The following is a 20976-nucleotide window of genomic DNA, read 5'->3' on the forward strand; positions in this document are numbered from 1 at the left end:
TACGCGAAATATGACGTTTCTTATCGATCTTTAATTGTGATATGTATTGTGAGTTTTATATGGTTATATTTTATGATATGTATTTGTGATTGTTAATTGTTTATGTGTTTTGGCTAAAATTCTGGAATTTAGAAAGTCATTTTTGTCTACAACGTTTCATCCGTTTCGAGGATTTCTTTCAAAATTACTTCCGAGAATTACTATGTTCCTTTCGTTTTCCTTCGTAGGTATATTCTTCTTCTTAAGAAACATAGTGTTTTGATATTTAGCTTTCGAAATCTCGTTAATTAATATATAGCTTTTACGTCTCGAAAGTACGAGCAGTTTGCTTACGAATTTGCGAGGACAGTAATTAGCAGATAAACAAAGACGTAAAGCTGGTTGTAAAATCATACCGCCCACGTTTAACAGATCATGCAAGTTCGTAGAATCCGTCTTAATGAACTTTTAGCTTTAGCCTAGCTTTCCGCTCCACTAAAGATTCCTTCGATTCCGAGAAGTTTGTTGCAGCGAACGAAGCCCATTTGGCAAACGTGGCAAAGGTAAGAAATCGAATTGAATATTACGACAGAAAGGAGGAAGTGGAGTTTTCACTTTTTAGTTGGGTAGTGACTGATAAGAAACGACGAGTTCGCTCGTCTTTTCGATAACGCTTGTGAATATTAAAATTATTTCTCATACAAATAGGACGCAAATAGAGGAACGAAACTCGCCAGTAGATAAATGTACTTAAATTGCTTACTTAAATAAATTTCGGTAAATAAAAATTGTATTATTAGGTTTCAATGTCAATAGATTATTTTAATATTACTATTACTATTACTATTATTTATATTACTATATTATATACTATTTACTGTACTTTATAGATATTATAATTATAGTGTTAATAGATTTCAGGTAAACTACGAAAGATTTAAAATAATAATTTTACATAAAAACCAATGTACTGAAAATATATTATTATTGAGAATTTGAATTTTCATTTCATGATTTCATTTATCAGTTACATCTCCAAAACAATAAAACAATAGAAACCTTTTACAATATTAATTTTTTCGAATAACTAGATTAGAGAATTTCAATAAAATTCTTAACAGATTAGACGTACGAAAACAAATTTAGTCTTAGTGCATTTTCTATGTATCTATCCTCAAGAAATTAATCACATCGAATTACCCCCATACTCAGATTATATATTCGATATTTATTTTTAATAGGCATGAACAATTTTAAGAAAATTCGTAATGATCGATTTAAATGAAAAAAGAAATTCTGTGAATATACATACGTACATTTGATATGATTTATTCAATATTATCAAGAAATTAATCACGTCGAATTACCCCCATACATTATATATTCGATATTTATTTTTAATACGCATCAACAATTTTAAGAAAATTCGTAATGATCGATTTAAATGAAAAAAGAAATCCTATAAATATACATATACGTATATTTGATATGATTTATTCAATATTATCAAGAAATTAATCACGTCGAATTACCCCCATACTCACATTATATATTCGATATTTATTTTTAATAGGCATCAACAATTTTAAGAAAATTCGTAATGATCGATTTAAATGAAAAAAGAAATTTTGTAAATATATGTACGTATATTTGATATGATTTATTCAATATTACCAGACGAGTTAACTTGTCTTCACCAAACAAGATAACGCGTATGTATTGTAGTAATTTAAAAGGAGAAGCTAACTCGTCTTCGTGAGTTAACAGATTTGAACAGGATAGAAAATACGGCTGGAAGTTTCGAACACGCGAAGCATGTATAATTTAGTAATAGTAGTGTTATCTAGAAGGTATGAGGGTACCTCCATTCGATAAGAGGAATCCTATGTACGGGAAGCGTTATATATTCAGACTCCCAGTTGCGGCATCGCTTCACGCAGTTGCATTTCGATTATTGCGCATCGTGGAAACTCCTGTGAACCGTTGGAACGTGTTTTCCCTCGACGGAAGTTGGGATTATCGTGGAAATCGATTTTCGAAACGATGTCGCCTGTTTTGCTCTTGATCGTAGTGGTAAGATACACGTCGATCAATTTCTTTTTCTTATAACCAAAATTACTTATGCATTAGGCTGTTATCTTTATCCTGGAAATTTTCTAACATTTAGCTAATAATATTTACACGAACAACGTTGTCTTTGCACCATATTTATTTAATATATAGAAGATTTTGTCGAGATTTTTCTTCAATTTTAATCTAACCATCAGCAATCTATCTTGTTTGGTGAAAACGAGTTAACTCGTCTGATAATATTGAATAAATCATATCAAATATATGTATATATACTTACAGAATTTCTTTCTTCATTTAAATCGATCGTTACGAATTTTCTTAAAATTGTTGATGCGTATTAAAAATAAATATCGAAATGGCAGAAATGGCAGATTATTTTCCTAATTATTGAAAACGTGGAATTCTTAGCAAAATTAATATTGATTTTCTGACTAATTAATATTCACTCTTACTCTTGAACTATTCAATTATTGGTGTTCACGTGTTATATTCCGGATTTTTTAAATGTATTTTTTATGCATATAATATATTCAATATATTTCAAATATTACTTTTAAACACCTAATGTACATAAAATGTTAGTTAAACAATAAAGTGTTATAGATAATTGTCTATACACTTCTATTTTGGTAATAAAATATTGTCATATTTATTTTTCTATTCCTTTTGTCAAATATATTTAGATCGCTGGAACACACGCGATGCCTGTAACGCTCTCTGATGATTCGATTAATAAAATCGATCAAGGGACGATAAGAGAAGAGAAGATCGCGAATGATGACTCAGGTGACCCGCCAGTCTTCGAACACGTAGTTGAAAATGTAAGTACCGGAGATAATAGTTGATGACTCGGATGGTACAGATTTAAGAATAACACAGCACGTACCGTAGGATAATTCCGGATGGGATTTGCACGATAAAGCGCACCCGACTTTATAGCTCCTTGTTCGTAACAATAAAGTAAAACACTTCCGGCAGAACTATAAATCGTGTTTTATGCTCTATATAACGTAGACTATGAAACGAGAGCAACAGAAGTTCTTTATACGCTTAAGAAGATCTATGGTTGTTACCTTGAGTTTTTCTACTTCTGGCGTACATCTTTAAAACGGAACCCGAAAACTAAGAGGAATATAAAAAGTTTCTTCAGCAACGATCGTAAATTTCTCGTTTCACGTTAAGATGTGATCTAAATCTAATTGGAAACTGTAAAGTAAAAGTAGTTTTTCTTGCGAAGTAAGGAATCAAATCTAATCTTAGCTGGCGTTGCAATCGATTAGTACAACTCTTCATTATATATGAATTTTTATTTTTAACTTGTTACCAGCAACTTATCTTTCGACTTTATTCTGTGCATAGTATTTTGTTTCGATCAAAATTGCCGTATAGTATAAGCAAATTGCTGTTAGCGACCCAAAAGATGTTCAGCCTTGAAAGCTAAATTCCAGCATTCCGAAAAACAAATTATCATATCTCAAGCAAATACATTGCATTCCAAATTCTTTACTGCGATCATCGAAGCGAGTTTCGTTATCCCAATGAACAGTCTAGCTGATATTAATTTTCAGTCTGACACCAACAGCACGTCAAAACCAAGCCTACTCGCCTGGTTCCTCGCGCCATTGACTCAGAATCTGCAGATCAACCCCCAAACTCTGCAGAACCGCGTCATTCAGTTCAAGGAAGCGTTGAAGAATCTTGGGCTTGGAAATCGTAACGACTCGAAAGGAAAGCAATTGAATAACGCAAACAATTTGCTACATGTCGCGAGTGTAAGCGATTCTGGCTTTTACACGGATAGATTGGAACCAGCTGGATTCTTCGGTGGAAATGGCTGGCTGGCGAATAAAGGTGGGATCTTAGGTCGTCCTGGAGCGATTCTCTCTACTGGTAGCATTCTCACAGATTATCCATCGGCGTATAGAAGAAAATAGACCAATTTTCAGAAAGATATTCCTTCGAGCTTGATGAGGGATTAGTAGACTTCGTAGCATACCAGAGAGAGAGGGAGAGGAAGAGGGAGAGAGAGAAGATCGCAGCATATTTTATTTTATATTTGATCGAGGGAAATTAACATAGATGAGTTATGTGTAAACGTTTTCTGCCATGGTCTTTAATGTAACGTTATTTCTCATTTATTTGGAGATTAAAGATAAGATTTATGCTGCCGTGTTATAAGTAGGCGTATCCATTCAAAAAGTGATTTGGAGAAAAATGACTTTTAAGTGTTTGACAATTAGCCATCGATTTCACATGCGTCCGAAATATGAACCGTTATATCTTCGATACAGATACCGCTTTCTTATCGAATATACACATAGATAAATGATTTTTGCGCTATCCGACAACAATGATTCGACTTAAGCGAAAATTGCAGATACGTTCTTTCGATTTAACACGGCGCAATGATTAACCAGATTTTTACATTTTATATACTGTAAATGTAATATTCTAATTTCTAAAGAAATAGTCACTCTACTACAAGATTGTTGTAGTCTGAACAATAAGTACTTTCATAAATTATTCGATAAAGTTGTCTTCTCTATAATCGTATAATTCTACATAATCACGTTCCTGGAAGGATAGTAGACGCATGTAATAGAGAATAGTGAAGAGAATAGTGCTAAGAGAATAGTGCGAAAAGATAGTAGTTTTATATTGTTTTTTATACTAGTGGAAGATCTTAGATCTGTAAGATAGTATGAACATATATATATATAGTAATATATCAGCAACCATTGTTAAATACAAATTTTATAATTCTTTGATTATTTCTGAAATTTTTCTCTCTTCTAACATGTCCTAATTCCTAAAACATACAAATGGCGGTGTTCATCGAACGATACATCACTCGAAACCATTCAATTCCCTCTGATAAAACTTTCACCAATTTTCTATCTGGTTTTAAGGCTATGCTTTGGCCCAGTTTCCACCAATATTCTATATACAGCGTGTAACAGAACGTGTGCAATCCGCTTGGGGAGATGATTGTAATGGAAAAGGTCCATAAATCATATGCTCGCGATAAACGCAACATTTAAGAAATACTAAGATTCAGAATAGAACAAGCTTTTCAACGAATTCGGGAAACACCAGGAATCATTCGCAGTATAATTGGAGCCATGATAAGACGCCCACAAATTTGCCTTGAAACGTCAGATGGTCTTCTGAGCATCTTCTTTTTTTTTTTTTTGTTTTTAAATGTACACTCAGCTGCCGAAGTGGGCCTCACGTGTATTGTTACACCCTGTACAACATTTTTACTCTTTGCAACATACTCGGTTAAGCAAATATTGGGCGCCGAATGAAAAAGAAAAATTGTCCGATTTGAAGTAAGAACGAGGAAGGTAAATGTTTGATATTAAACGAAGTTAAGTGACATTTCTCTATGATCGAAATACGAAGGAAACGAAACGAGGAGGACTAAAAGGTATTGAGAGCAAATAAATTAAAGTACTTAGATAATTCTGGTGGAACGTGCGCGAGAAAGAGGCAGGAATTCTTCTGATAACTGGTGGTTCTTAGATCGAGGATGAAGACCGTGGAGAAAGCTTCCGATAAATAAGCAGCTTTCGCGAGACGAAGAAATTCCTTTGGTAGCATTCCCCTTCGGTGACATCCAACTCTTTTTGTACAGAAGCTTTACAGTTTCTGCGCGATGCTTCAACGAATCAATAACCTTCCGGCTTTTTTCGCTCTCCAAGTTACTAAATGAGGAATTTTGATTTTCCAAATTTGCGGAATTCCTTGTTCTATCTACGATATTACGAACCTTCCGTTCGCAGAATTTGCCGAGGGTATCGATTTATTTCAAGTCCATGTAAACCGAGCAGGTATTTTAAATGGGGATTCTAGGTAAACTGTGTTCGCACGTTTTAAACACAAATTTAAGGTAGATCATATAATAAATGAACTTGAGTTGGAAATTCCAGAGAGACGGAGAATTCTACAGAGATAGGATATTATGGAAATTAATGTGAAATTTTGATACTTCGATCTTGCTCTTATTCCAGTAACAAAAAGGATTTGTAACGTCTTAAGAAACTGTTTAACGTAAAATTCAGACGAAGAGTCACGCATACCGATAACGATCTTTTCATGTCTCGCTCGAATTTGAAATGCTTTCAATATTGAAAGATACTATTGGGCTGAACATGTCTGAAAGAACAGGGTTAATCAATGAATTCTTCTCGTATACTTGGAATTTGGTCGATTTACAGTAACAGTATGAAAAGTTTTCATCACAATAAATAGCAAATTACGAAGTTTCTATGGTTTACAAAAAATCGACAGTTGATTTTTTCCCGTGCGCTGTTAAAGCTGACTTCAACTAGGTATTTTGACAATAGAAGACGATGCCATTTCAGGCTCTCCTTCTTATCTTTGTAATTTTCGTAATCGAAGATTTGACATGCCGTCAAGAACGAGTATCTATCCTGCTGCAGTTTAAAAGCAGCGTGTGTTTCATTTAACATTTTATTTCACAGCTTCAACGACAAATGTATCAAACGCGTTAAAATAATTTTACAGAGGTGAAACGGTTCCACATGAAAGTTTTAACGAGCTATCTGCGGTTTGAAAGTGCCACATCCGGAAATGCGTTGCATAATGCACACGCGTCACTGAATTTCCCTAGAATAGTTATCGTTGATGTTGCATCGTCGAAAACGCGAATCGGGACAGAGGAGGCCTTTGATCATCGGAAAATCATCAGATGTATGCTCGTTTTGGCTAATAGTCGTCAATTTACTGAATTGTTTCCGGGTATCGCAACATTCAAAAGGAATATCTTCTCCCTTCGCTTGGAATTCAATTCGATTAATGGTACTGCAGAACGTTTCGTATGATGCCAATAATGATTGATTATCGATTTCTTTGTAATTAAATGAAAGCTAGCGATCACTGTTTTTGTATGATTTTTATTTTGCTTGTTAATTACTTATTATTATATGCTGGATGTTCCTTTAATAGAGTGTTTACAGATACAATAATTATTATAAGAGATTATCAGAAAGCCAAAGTTAATAGTGATATAATTATTACATTTCTTAAAATTAATATCGATTTCATTAAAATCTGTGTATTCCTGTAAAGTATTAATTCTGTGTACGATAGAAATTCTAACACGACCCGGTTAACTGATTGGCATTGTAATTATTCCGTTGTTTTCTCTACCGTGAAATTTTATACTTAATTTTTTACCATGATGTATTTTGTACATTGTTCGTGGATGATGTAGAAAAATGAATAATTTCAATCTCTTGGCATTGGATTTATTTCACAGAAATAATATTTTGCGCAGAAAATTTGATCAGAACAGGTCTCTTCAATTTTAACAGTTGAATCGCTCTTGAATGAAAATATGTAGTATCATAGTAAATCATTATTAAAATGTTGGGACTATAGTTTCAGTTCAACAAAGGAAAATTATTTTCGTAATGAAGTTTAATTTGAATTTCAATTTCAGTTTCAGTTCTAAGCCCAATTTTTTTAGTCTTCTGGGCTTTCAACAGACTTAAAAAACTTGTAATGTCACTATTATATGATATCAGTTGTTGCTTAAACCGAAGATTAGAAATTGTGCAATTTGCTTTTGATTATAATACTACCATAATATTGCCATTATGTATTTCATAATATTGCCATCTCACATATTATTACAGCAGAGTATTATTAACATTCACCAAGATTAATTGAGTTATAGAATTAATTTAATTATATAGGATATCCGCACACTGTGTAATTACTAAAGAAACCATAAATTACCAGGTTTTTGATATCATTTTCTGACATGACCACCCATCTCTAATGCTAGAAGCATTCTATAGTAGTCATATAATAGTCCTTGATAGTATCATCTGTCTCAGAGTCGTCCGTAATTTAAACTACAGAAACTACTAACCACAAGCTTCTCACCTAAAAGTGAAAAAAGGAAATTGGCAAAGAAATGATAAACCAAGACATCTATACGTACAATAAGACGGTATAAGGCTGTACATTGAATAGTATCTATCTAATACTGTAATAAAACAGTAGAAGGGTTGTATTTGTGCATTGAATAAAAAGGAACAGAATAGTCATCTAGAAATAGTTCATAAGCTATGGAGTGGAAAAATCTAATTTTTGGAATTTTTGTCTGATTTTCCCTATTGCATAGTTTAGTGTCCGAGGAAGAAAACAGGGTATGTTTCATCTCGATCTGTTTTACAAAAGCTGAAAAATAGCCAGGCATCTGAGTTGTACGCGCTTTCATGTTTGACAGAGGTCATGCAATGGTAGTTCACGTTGTATCTGTTCTGAAATCGAACCTTTTTATAATTTAATATTTTTACTACGGAGGATGATCTAACTGTTAGCATAGAACATGCATAGGAACTTCACTTGTAAAAATTCACGTGCTTGAAAATTATTTCCTATATTTTAATAGTCCACGAGATCGAAGTCGCTGAAAAAAGCTAGATAGTCAAACACAGAAAAACGATTCCACGTTTACGAGTTACGTTTCGACAGTTAAACTTTATTCCATCCTGAAGGTTCAAAGGGCAGTCGAACTCAAGGAAGCTTACTACCTTACATATGTAAATGTTTGAAGCCATGGGCCCTTGGCGTGGGGGAAGCGCGCATAGGTGGGGATAGCACGAAGCGATCCTGGCTTTGGGGCGGCAGTCGAGGTTCGTCAGTCGACCAAGTAACGCGTGATACGGTGATCGTCGTCGATATAAACGCGCGACGAACAACGTGTACGGTCCAATAACCGCGAATCAAAACATAAAACAACGAACATAACCATGTAACGCTCCGTGAAAATCAATATTTTAATAGTTGGAAATTTTTAACATTAATTTTAGTTCGAAGTGATTCGTACGCGTGTGTTTTTTCGTATCGTTTGTATCGTTTATATACATGCATATTTCGTGTGATATCTCGCTCGAATGAAGACTTTACTTGACGAATGACCGTGCTTTTTGAATATAATTCGCTTCCTTTTTGATCGAAGAAGGAGGCTTTTCGATCGGAGAAGAAAAGAGACTAGCTTCTTTGGTCTAGTGGGAAGAAGGATGGAAGGAAAACAGCGCGTGTGACGTCGAACGTATCGTATGTGGTAAGTGATAACGTTTCACTTTGTAGTTTGATACTCGAAACTAGTCGAAACCGTGTTTATTATTGTTTCCCCCGGAACACGTGCGCCTAGCACGCATACCGTGTTTATATTAGCGAAAACGCACAATGCTCTTAAATCAACGAAAGGCGAAAGAATTATATGCATTTCGCAGATATTTTCTAGATTTAAGATCCTCATCGACAAACCAATATAACTTGTATTTTAACAAATTAGCAACGTAATTATTAATAACAGCACATATTTGATTGACAATGGGCGAAACAATTATACGGATTTCAGCAATAAATCAACAACTTATATTAATAATGTACGACTATATTTCTCTATGTTCGAGTCTATAATGGTTTAACGATTGTATAATGCACGTTCGCTCGTCTTTGTCGTATGATCCTGTCCCGTCTGTTTTCCTTTCCTTTGTTGACAAATTTTTTTCCAACGCTTGTATCCTTGGTTCCAATTGACTTCAATTTGATTATTGAATTTGCTTTAGGAAGTAAATATGGCGGCTGACAAAAAGCGCGCGATTTTGTATCTGCTTGTGTTTTTTAGTTAAGTGCGTACCCGCTAGGGGGACGTGTTTTTTATGCAGAGAAATAATAAAAATTGATAATATGGAATAATAAGTCTTTTTTAGAAGATTCTTCGAAAAGCAGTGAATTGATTAAGATTGATGGTATTTTAATATAATTATCATTGAGATTACGATTGTATACATATGCATAAAGGGAAGTTTTCCGCTTACGAGTCTTAATACGTTAAAGGTCTCGAGTAATAATTCCATTAAATGGAAATAATAACTATTATTTTTAATAAACTCAGTGTTATATAACTGTACATATTATATCATATATTATTAATAGATCGGATTAGATTAATAATTAGTAGACTAGCAATTTGCAAAATTTATTCTATTTACGAAATTTCCATTATTTCGAAATTTTATTTATTTGACTGATCCTATTTTATGACAGAATTTTCGGAAAATTTCGGTGATAATGTCATGCAAGAGACACTCAACCGTGTTCTATCCTGGAAAAAAGCATAATATTGCGTCAGCAGGGCAACCATACATGACGTAATAATATTATGATGTATATGGTAGTTTATTTTGAACAATAAAGATAAATACGTAGGTATAGGATAAGAATTCATTTTTCGAAATGAAATTACAAATGAAACAAAAGAGAGAGGATCATAAATGAGATTTTGGTATTCGATATAAAAACGAATATGTAGGTATTAGGAGGAATTATGAGATTGAATTACGCGTATGTAATTCCGCACAATGAGATCTTTTTCATTGGTAGACGTATTTAACATTACGGTTTATTTAATATTAATAGACGTTCAGATATGCATAACAAATAACAGTTAGAGAAGGAATTATTTTACATATAATTTTCTCCCAATGATTGAAAATTCGTTATAAAAATTGAATAACTCGCAGCCTCCTAGAATATACAACGAGTGTTATTACTTTACGGTCGCTAGAAATTCGGCCGTTTTCTCAATTTTCATTTCATTTTATCACAATTGAAAAACCATCCGTCTTCCCATGACAAATTTATATCTCTCTGTTCCAATAAAAATCCTTTAAATCCCGATCACTGTCGTAATCAAATTCTTTTTACTCGTTTCTTTCACAAAAAAAAAAAAAAAAGAAAAAAGGACAGGGAAACCTCATGATAAAATTCTGAGTACCAAAAGGACGGTTTTGCAAGCGTAACATAAAAGTAGTATAAAAAAGCAAAAATTCATCAAAGCTATTCGCTGGAATTTTGCGACTCGGTTTTTTCCCTCCTTTTTACCGCAATATGCATTGAGAATTTCTCTCGAAGGAAATCGCGGAACAAGTTTCGTGTATAAATCGAACGTACGACATTTGGTGGATTTATCTCAAGAAACGGGGAATTATGATTTACGAAAAGGCTTCCGGGAATTATACTTGTTAACATTTATGCATTTATGGCACGTATAAATGTACAAAAATATAGAACGGCATGCCAAAATGCACAAATGTACAAATATCAAAAAGAAAATTTCTGCGAAATTATTCTATAATCGGTAATACTTTACAATTTAGTCGGAATCTGCGATTATGTTCAAACTTGGATACATCGAAAAGGGCTATTTAAAAAAGAACGTGTTGCAAATAATTTCCAATCGCGTTAAAGAATATTTTTTATTTTCTAAATTAACCTTCACTTCAGTACGTCGAAACATACGAAAACTCTTATTGGAAGATAATTATTGCCACTTAGTTGCCAACCCAATATTAGAAAGTAACTAAAATAAAATAAAATAGCATTGATTATTTTATACTAAATAAATACCATCGAAGTAAAATTATTTATTTATTCGATCGTTCGTTTGTAGGCGTTTTGAAAATAAATATTTTACTTTAAATACAACCGTCATTGACTAAACGAATATACCAACATGTAACAAAAAAACACTAGTCATACGTTCCATGCAAATGACGAATGTAAAGCGTTTTTTAAACGTAGGCAAAGATTTACAAAAAATCCAACTGGTGTATGAGTGAGTTGGCGTGTTTACATGTACATATTTGATTAATACAACTATTAGAGGCATCGTTGGTTCTGTGGGTGGATGTACTGAACGAGAGAAATCGTCCGAGAACTCTCGGACGAACATTGAGTTTTAACACTAGAAATACCACACCAGTCAAAAATGACTGATTGTACAATTTTATAAATGCACCAACCCTCGTTTAGGGATCATGGTCGCAGATGGATTAATAGTACCAAAAATGTACTACATAACATGGAATTCCTTTTGTAAGAACGTAATAAATCAATAAATATAAAAATATTCTATTATTACGTATTTTTTAAAAACTAGTCATTTTCACTGGTTTTGGTAGAAATAGTTTCGTGTTAACTATCGGTAGTTTCAGTGTTAATAACTGGGAAATTTCCGACCAATATAATATATAACAGTTTACAAAGTTGAAGGCGGATGAGCAACATCGGCAACGATCCTACGCTCTTCCAATCTAAACATTGCGAGAAATGTTAAAAGTGGATCGCAGTTATGGCAGATTGTTGGAACGTGTTTATGAATTTTATAGAAAACGGAAGGAAATAAATTATCGAAATAGATACTCGAGACTCGTGTTACAGATTACAACACTAATGGACGATTAACTGAAAATCTAATTACTTAAATATACGTACAACCAAATTATCAAGGAATCACGTGGAAGACCGTGTTACTCGCGTAAAGATCGATTCGTCGAGTACATTCGTCGCGTTTTACTATTTAATTGGCTGTTTGATGACACGATGTCTCGCGTGACCGGCTAAATAACTTTACCTCGGATGACGCCTTCGATGTACTCTTGTACAGATTCTATTTGCCAGCAGGAAACCTTGGAACCTAGACAGAGCATGAAGATCTTTTGCGATGGATGTTCACGGGTATTACCTTGTTGAACGCACAAGGAAACTCGTTAACTCCGACGTTACAAAGCTTTGGTAATGGGTTCTGTGTAAGGGTCGTTGAAAAATTGGAAATTAACGACGATGTCGAAGAAATAAATATAATCGATGAATTGAATGTAGGTAATTTTTGGTTTATTTTTCAAACTATAAGCAGAGAGATTATATATACAGTTGGTGTAAGAAGTATTTCTACACCACTATGTTTATTATTGTAATTATATATCGTAGTAACTAGTTAAAGGATAGCAAGAGGATCTTTATCGATTCACATATTTCGATTTTCCTCTTTGTGTCTTCTTGTTTCATCTCTCTCCTCCATATCTGTTTGTTTCAGTCGTATTGAATATTTAACGTATGTTTAAACTCGTGGCTTGTAAAAACCAGACCAAGACGTTGATATAAAAATTGAAAATTAAAATTGAGAAAATTTAAATTTGCAACAGGTACTTTTAATAAAATTATTGTTTATAGCTTTGGTAGTGGGTTCTGTGTAAGGGTCGTTGAAAAATTGGAAATTAACGACGATGTCGAAGAAATAAATATAATCGATGAATTGAATGTAGGTAATTTTTGGTTTATTTTTCAAACTATAAGCAGAGAGATTATATATACAGTTGGTGTAAGAAGTATTTCTACACCACTATGTTTATTATTGTAATTATATATCGTAGTAACTAGTTAAAGGATAGCAAGAGGATCTTTATCGATTCACATATTTCGATTTTCCTCTTTGTGTCTTCTTGTTTCATCTCTCTCCTCCATATCTGTTTGTTTCAGTCGTATTGAATATTTAACGTATGTTTAAAACTCTTGGCTTGTAAAAACAAGACCAAGAACATTTTTGATATAAAAATTGAAAATTAAAATTCAGAAAATTCAAATTTGCAACAGGTACTTTTAATAAAATTATTGTTTATAGTGAAAACACTATACGAATAGCTTGTAATAGCAATGTAATAGCTTGTTGAAATACACTGTCGTATATACGCAGTGTCAAATATGAAAGGATTAAGGCTATTACGATGCCAGGTTCTGTTCGTCTCTCATTTCTCTCGAATGTTTTCAAACTCATCATTTTTTACCCTCTCGTTTCACTAGAAGTCGCGAAAAGCATGACAAGCATGATAATATATTGTTTGTTAATAAAAATCATTAGGAAATATGCATATTTTAAAAATATTTCAGTTATTCTGCTTTGTAATTGCAGAAATTTTATTCCTGTGAAAGAGACGTTGCGTGAATTTTTAAATAAATATCGATTCGACCGTATATTTAAGCGCTTTTCCCGAGCTTCTGCTGCGAAGTTTCCATTCATCGGTTATTGGTGCGAATATTTTCACGTTCCCTGACACACGTTACGATACGCCAACGGAGAAATAGTACAAATTGCGATCGTATATCCGACGCGCTAGTTCCGCCGCGACGATCTATCAATTATTTCGTTTATTTCGATGTCCGACGAGTTTCGCATTCCCGGCAGGAGAAAAACAATTTTTCGATCGATCTGTTTTCGATTCGTTTCTCGTTGACAACCGAAGGAACGGCACGGTCCTCTCTGATGCGTATGAATTTGATTAAAATGGATGTGCAATAGAAACTCGGTAAACAATCTGACGCAAATGTGATGAATTTTTGTCAGGTGCCTGTATTTTCCAGATTGGTGAACAGCATAATTGCATTCTGTTTTATTTCCCTAGCTTGTTTCACCTTATAGCATTTCTCTTATCTCATATTTTTTTCTATTCCTGCACTTGTATTTATTGAAATAAATAAATAAATCAATTTTTATGTCAGGCAGTTTCATACAGAAAACTAATACACGTGTTTGTAATTGCCTTCTTCCCATTGTCTTTTCCCATCTTTAATAGAGAGACGCAACTTCTAATAATTAATATTATACAGAATTATAAAATTTCTAACGAAATAATGAAATCTCTGTATCGTAATATCGTCCTAATAAAATCAGTTTCATTTAATCCTCTACATAACTGACGCGATGTAATCCATTCAGTTTATCCGTTGAAGACTACAACAATAGTTTCGTTTGTCCTATTCTTGCATATTACGTACATTCTGTACATTCTTGCACTTTTATTATGAATTTTCCTTAAATGCATAAAAATGCGCGGTTTGATACTAACGTCGAATAAATAGCAATATATTGTCGAAAGAAAAAGAAAGCGCAATACATTTAACGAAGACTTTAGTTGATCCAAACCGTACTTTCACCCCAATAAACTGACCCAATAAAACACGAGGAGAAACCTATAATCGAGTAACCCGATCAACGTCCAACTCTGCTAAAAAAATTAAACACTTATCGACGGCTTGTCTTCGATTTCCCATCTCCATCGATTTTCCTCCTTCAATCCCATAAACTTAGAGCTACTATCGAATCTTGGAAGTATCGACACGAGCTTCCAAGAGAAACAAAGTTTTCTTTAGAAGCAAACTTTCTTCTTCGAGTCACGTTATCCGGGCACACGGTATCGCGTTATTTGGTTGTTTAATTAAAAATGCATGGAACACGGATTGGTTTCTCGCGTGAAGAACTTTTCCAAAGGAGAACGTGGGTGGGCGTGTAACTTCCTGTGCTCGTTCAACGATGCGTTTGATGCGCCTTCCTGCATATATTTTGGCAACGTGGGTGTGGAATTTTTCCGGGTCTGGAGCCCCGGACGATTCCTTTGGAATCGAGAAGCTGAAATATTAAAGGATTTGAATGACCGAAACGAAGATTATCAATGGAAATATGTAGAAACCTGAAATCTCGTAAGATACGTATTTACGATTTTAGATTCAACGAAATTATTTTTGTTCTGGCCTAGTAGCGTTGTAGAATAAATAAGAAGCACAGTGTTTTACATTAAGTTGATATTTATGTATAGAAAGGGTAAGGTTTCCGGAGAAGATTTTCTAAAGAAATATAATGTGAGAAAGTTTCCAAAATGGTAGAAATATATTACATATTTTTGAAAATGATAGGTAAAATTTTTCGACTTCTCGAAAACTGATTAATTATCTCAGGACTCTTAATTAAAATATTACGAGTCGATCCGCTACTTACCTAACCTTCGTTCAATAATCAGCAACCCAGCAAACTAATATATCCATCGTTTCATTAAAGTCTCAAGGACTATAAAAAATTTTAAATTAATTAATCCATAATACTAAAAAGAATTATATCTCAGCCCTGCTTATCTAGCCTTCGTCAAATTAATTCTCAGCTAAACGATACTTAAAATTCCTCCACCGCTTCTTACATCGAAGATTAACAGACAAGATTACCCAAAAATAAACAACGATCTCGTAATTCCGACTAGCTACTTTATATGAAATTTCCTGACCAACTAAAAAAGAACAGGATAAAAATAGAACAATTTCGTTTCATGCTGGACACGATGAAAATCTGCGAGTTTGGCGAAGGTTATCGTGTCGGAGAACCAAAAGTGGTGCGTGAGCTACAGGTATCCACGGCCGATGGACTAACGTTTGACTATCGCTAATAACGCATAGCGTAAAAGTGGATAAGTCGGTTAACGTGGAACCTTTTTTCCTTTTTTATCAATTTACAGTGAATTAATCCTGAACCTCGAATTATTTTTATCTACGTATAGCGTGACCGAGGGAAATAAGTCGCGGTCGAAAGGAGCGGCATTTTGTGATCCCCAACCGCGAATTATCGTTCCTTGAAAGACTTTTTTCAGACACGCTATATTCAGACCTCGAGATAACAAGTTCGTGTTACAGCAAAACCTTAAGCAGCGATACATAGTTACACGTGTGACTATCTTCTCAGAATTGAAATTCGAAGAAACCTTTTGCAACGAAATGGACCTTCTTATCCTTTTATTCGTGCAAATTCTTTTGGAATTTCTTTTAGGAGCATTGATATAGTTTAGAGGTAAATCCAGAGAAGATAGTAAATAGTTCGTAAGATATTCTTGAGATATCATACGTATACGATGTATATATTGATATAAAGTGAGACAGAAAGAAACAGAAATTATAAAATTCTATATAAATAAAGAATCTATATATATGTATATAATTGTATAATTCATAATTTATGTATTGGAATAAAATTTTATAATTTAAGTATATAGAATTTTGTAAGCTATATAGTATATTATACAGATTCGGTATTGTAACAAAATTAAATTTTGTTTGTTTATGTCCACTGCGTATCTCGACCAGTGTTTTAAGCAATTCTTAATATTTCTTGATACATATAGAAGGTACGTTTCATTTTTATTTCTTTGACACAGAGAATCTTATTTCTTCTTTGAAGCTATAGCCATCGGACGACAAATCTATAAATAAAAAAGCAGGATTTCCAATTTACATGTTTACAACATATAATTACAAGTAATCGATAAGAAATTTATCTCTTATGGAAGGCAATAATGCTATAAAATTACAAAGAGTGATAGGAAATGAAGACTTGCAAAAAACCAGAAGATATTTTCTAATTGCCAAAATATTTCTAATTTTCCATAAATTTTTATTTCACGAAAGTCGTTCCTCGAACCTCGTATCTCGTAATCCGATGAAAGTAGACAAGAACTTCTCTCAATCTTCCTTGGATTTTCCGTGACGCGAAGAATAAGTCGAGAACTATTTTCCAATTATTAAAATATTCCTAATTTTCCATAAATTTTCATTTCACGAAAGTCGTTCGAATCTCGTATCTCGTAGAATAAGAATCATAGAGAAGAATTTCTCTTACATTTTCCATGATCTTCTCGATCATGTCGAGCAACGTCGCTTACATTTTACATAATATTTTACTGACTGTGCTGAATCGGTCGGAATATTACGTCGTCGTGATTTATCTCGCCATCCTTTCGGCTTTCGTTTGCGTAACCAAAGGATTGTTTGTAGTGGCGACGATCTTACGGAGATATGTTAGAGCCCTCGAAAGGAAGCAGCTCATCCATCTCCAAGATCTTTCGCGTTTCTTCTTCATCGTCGTCTTTCGTGTCCTTTGTATGACGTATCGATTTATAATAAAAGTGGCTATAGTCGAGAACGGGGGCTGATCGATGACACGACATTTTTATCTATTCTCATTTCCGTTGGTTTCGAGGAAATGGAATGACTATCTTTGAGAATGGAAGAGGAATGATATTGTTTTCTCGGTCTTCTTTGAAATTTATTGGATGGAACGTCGGTGTCAGTTCTTCGCCGAGATGAAGCAGAATTAGGGTTGGTTTTTTTAGAACTGGAAGCTTCTTTTTTTTTTCTAAAGATTGCATTTTTTTATGCGGAAATGTGTGGTTTGATAACACGAGATACTGATTAGTGTCTCGCATACTCTGTACACAAAATACAGTAATCTTCCTTTTGAAATTTAATGGGCGTTGATTCTTTAATTAAACGCGTGTATTTTAAGAGAAGATTGTATTCTACTTTTGACAAATTTATGTCTTGCTGGAAGATTCTAATAAAATTTTACGTTGACATTTGTTGCGGCCTTTTCTTAGGAATCTTTTTCTAAAGAAGACAGGAAGATCATTTTTAGATAGAAAAGGGTAGACTACTTGATTTCGTTCGAAACATAGTCAATAGACAGTTGATGTGAATTTTTCTCTGCAGTGAAAAGGAATAAAGGGTGATTGTTCAAAATTAGAAATGTCGTCTTCACAGCGAAGACTGTAGTTTTCTTTTGATAAAATTTTAGACTGATAACACTTACTGGTATTTTTTATATTAATTGATCACTTTAATTAACTTGCAAGTCTTGCATTACGATCGAATAGAGTTTCCTTGCGATATGATATGTTAGCGATCATTCTCATTAATTCTTCCTTTCATATTTTTCACTGTACTTTCTTTTTTCTTTATCTTTTCCGTTTAATCTAATTTTATCTGCAAGCAATTCGGATTAAAACGGAGCTCTCAAACTTCTAATTGAATAATCACGCAGAGACTATTTTTGCCTGTTAGATTTATGAATATTAAAGTCATCCTTTAATCAGACGGTATCCTTTGTTTATACGTAATTACTGTTTCCCTGGATAATGAACGCATTTTAGGAAGCTATGAGAGAAATTCCACTGTCAGCGAAAATATCGCAAAGCCTGGACGAGTAAGAACGAATTTATAAGTTAACGTAGAATAAAAATTATTTTAAAATTGCCTGGAATTATAACGAACAGAAGGGAATTATGATGAAGCATTCAGAAAAAATAATTCATCCAGTATTTTCTTAATTCGACAAATTAAGAATTCTTCTATTTTCTCCAGCTATTTCCAGATTAAAAATACTAATCTAAAGTTTATCTACACAGCCATCCAATTAGCAATATTTTTCCAGCAAGATTTAGCAATTTTTCTCTTCCCATTCAAGGTCACAAATTTGCGAAAATATTCTACCGAGCTTTTCGATTCACAACCATTCGAGCAGACTATTTAATCTCCGATCTTTTTACGCAATTTCAAATTTTTATGAACGGACGGGCTTCTGAAGGGAAATTCCCGAAGAAATAAGATCGCGGAAAGTTGCTAAAGAAACGTTTCTAAAGGAATGAAATCTAAGAATATTTTTTGTAGAATTTATGCATTTTGAAATTCCGCGTAGACACATAGATACAAACTCTCGTTCGGAAATAGAACAGTCCGCGATTGACTTTCATCAACCTACGTTTCTTTTAATTCCAGAGACAATCTCTGTTCGATCGGATGAAAAATAAAACGACGAATGAGAGAATGTAATCCGCTGTTAGTATGACGCTCTACAGGGGGCAGTCGATCGAATTCCGTTCAATTATCAATGAATTACGTCAGTCGGCTGCCTATTTGCCAGTGGCAAATGTCAAAACAAAGAAAAAAACTATTCGTTCTTTGACGCAAGCATCGTGTACGTGCGTCTACTCTACGATGTAATTTTGTTTCGCGAGAGAATGACTGTACTTTCTTTTAAAACTGGTTTGGCCAATATCGTCGATATTGGTTAGCGATAACCAACAATATAATGATTATCGATAACCAAAATAAAATTCGCATCATCCATAATAGTTACTAGATAACAAAAAAAAAAAAAAAAAATTCCAGACATTTATATTGGTTACTGATAACCAAACTAAGACTCTTCTCATTGATAATGATTACCGATAATGAAAGAAATTTTTATCTTTTATAATTGTTATTCACAATGAAAATTTTTTACTCAAAGATATGAATCATTATACCGGGACTTGTAAAATTTGTCACAGAATAGTTGTTATGCCTGGATTAATATAAATTAAATGCCGCGTTAATATAAATTAATATTTGACAGAAACAGAGAATTTAACAATTTTATTTATGTTCTTTGATCCTTCCGAAAATCTTCCTCTTTGTTGTTTTCAAAAAATATTCAAAGTTACCTGAAAAATAATCTGTGTACCATTCCATACGATGATCGAGCATTCTGGTATAAAATAAATTCCAATCAGCGACCAGATGTTGGTCTATTTGACCAAGAAATCTAAAAATTTGGGACGACGTTTCTCTAAACTGTCTGACTAAATTTAGCGTTTACACGCGACAATTCACTAACGTTAATTGCTTCTTGTCTTAACTACTGGAATGTCTTACTCTACTATCGGATTAAAATCTTGGTGTTCAGTCACGGCAAGTTACTAAATTCCTTGCTACTCGTCTGCTGTACTGGTCGTGTCTGAACCAGCCTTTAGAGATTAACAATAAGACGCGAAAGATGAAAAGCTCGACGTGACGGTGAAGGATCCTCGAGGCTAGTAGTTTGATCCGTGCGAGGTCAGACGTGGCTCGATAAGTCTCCGACGGATATGCGCTCGGCTCAAGGTCGAGTGTTTGGAACCTCTTTCTGTAATTGGATTAACTAAACTTTCCTCGTTGAAGGAGTGGAAATTTTCTTTTTTAATAAATCATTAGTGGACTGCGGACTTTTATGTAAATGCATATTTTCGAGAATATAATTAAAAAGGTAGAACGTCGGTCGATATACATAGGATGACATCGATACGCTCGATGCATCATTGATACAGTGCTAGAAAAATTCTTTTAAATTGTTGAATAATTTTTAAATTAATCCGTAACCGCGCGTGAGAAATTTTTCTAATCTTTTTAAATTAATTTTCACCTTATTTTAGTTTAGTTAGAAAAATTGATTTCCAATCAATTATTACTCCAAATAGAATTTTGTTTAGTCTGAACTTTTCAGCAATATCTTTTCCAAGAATATTATTTTAATATACTCTCTGCTTATCTTTCTATCTCCTTGAAAATATCTCGCACGTCCGTTTTTCGATATTCGCTTATAACATGTGCTATATTGTAGATATCTTGCGTACTTTTTCATATCATTCT

At 33.5% G+C, this 20976-nt stretch overlaps 2 protein-coding genes across 4 annotated transcripts in view; both read left to right on the forward strand.

Annotated features, from left to right (window-relative positions):
* Positions 1-1844: 1844 nt before the first annotated feature.
* On the forward strand, positions 1845-4823 carry LOC132913910 (uncharacterized). Its single transcript, XM_060972572.1, has 3 exons — positions 1845-2052; positions 2736-2873; positions 3621-4823. The coding sequence occupies exons 1-3, from the start codon at positions 2023-2025 to the stop codon at positions 3984-3986; spliced, it is 534 nt and encodes a 177-aa protein (XP_060828555.1). The 5' UTR covers positions 1845-2022; the 3' UTR covers positions 3987-4823.
* A 3896-nt stretch (positions 4824-8719) lies between these two features.
* Positions 8720-20976, forward strand: part of LOC132913876 (uncharacterized) — a 94847-nt gene continuing 82590 nt past the window's right edge. For all 3 annotated transcript variants that reach the window (XM_060972495.1, XM_060972494.1, XM_060972496.1), the window contains exon 1: positions 8720-9154. The gene's annotated coding sequence lies outside the window, so the exon portion shown is untranslated. The remainder of the gene's footprint in view (positions 9155-20976) is intronic.

Source organism: Bombus pascuorum, chromosome 14, assembly GCF_905332965.1.
Source record: "Bombus pascuorum chromosome 14, iyBomPasc1.1, whole genome shotgun sequence".
In the NCBI taxonomy this organism is placed as follows: Eukaryota; Metazoa; Arthropoda; class Insecta; order Hymenoptera; family Apidae; genus Bombus; species Bombus pascuorum.

What these genes read in the sequence shown, in the direction of transcription:
- LOC132913910 (XM_060972572.1), top strand. Translation starts at nt 2,023, where the DNA reads ATGTCGCCTGTTTTGCTCTTGATCGTAGTG. An exon ending in TTTTGCTCTTGATCGTAGTG is followed by an intron (nt 2,053 to 2,735) that starts GTAAGATACACG and finishes AAATATATTTAG; the next exon opens with ATCGCTGGAACACACGCGAT. An exon ending in TCGAACACGTAGTTGAAAAT is followed by an intron (nt 2,874 to 3,620) that starts GTAAGTACCGGA and finishes ATTAATTTTCAG; the next exon opens with TCTGACACCAACAGCACGTC.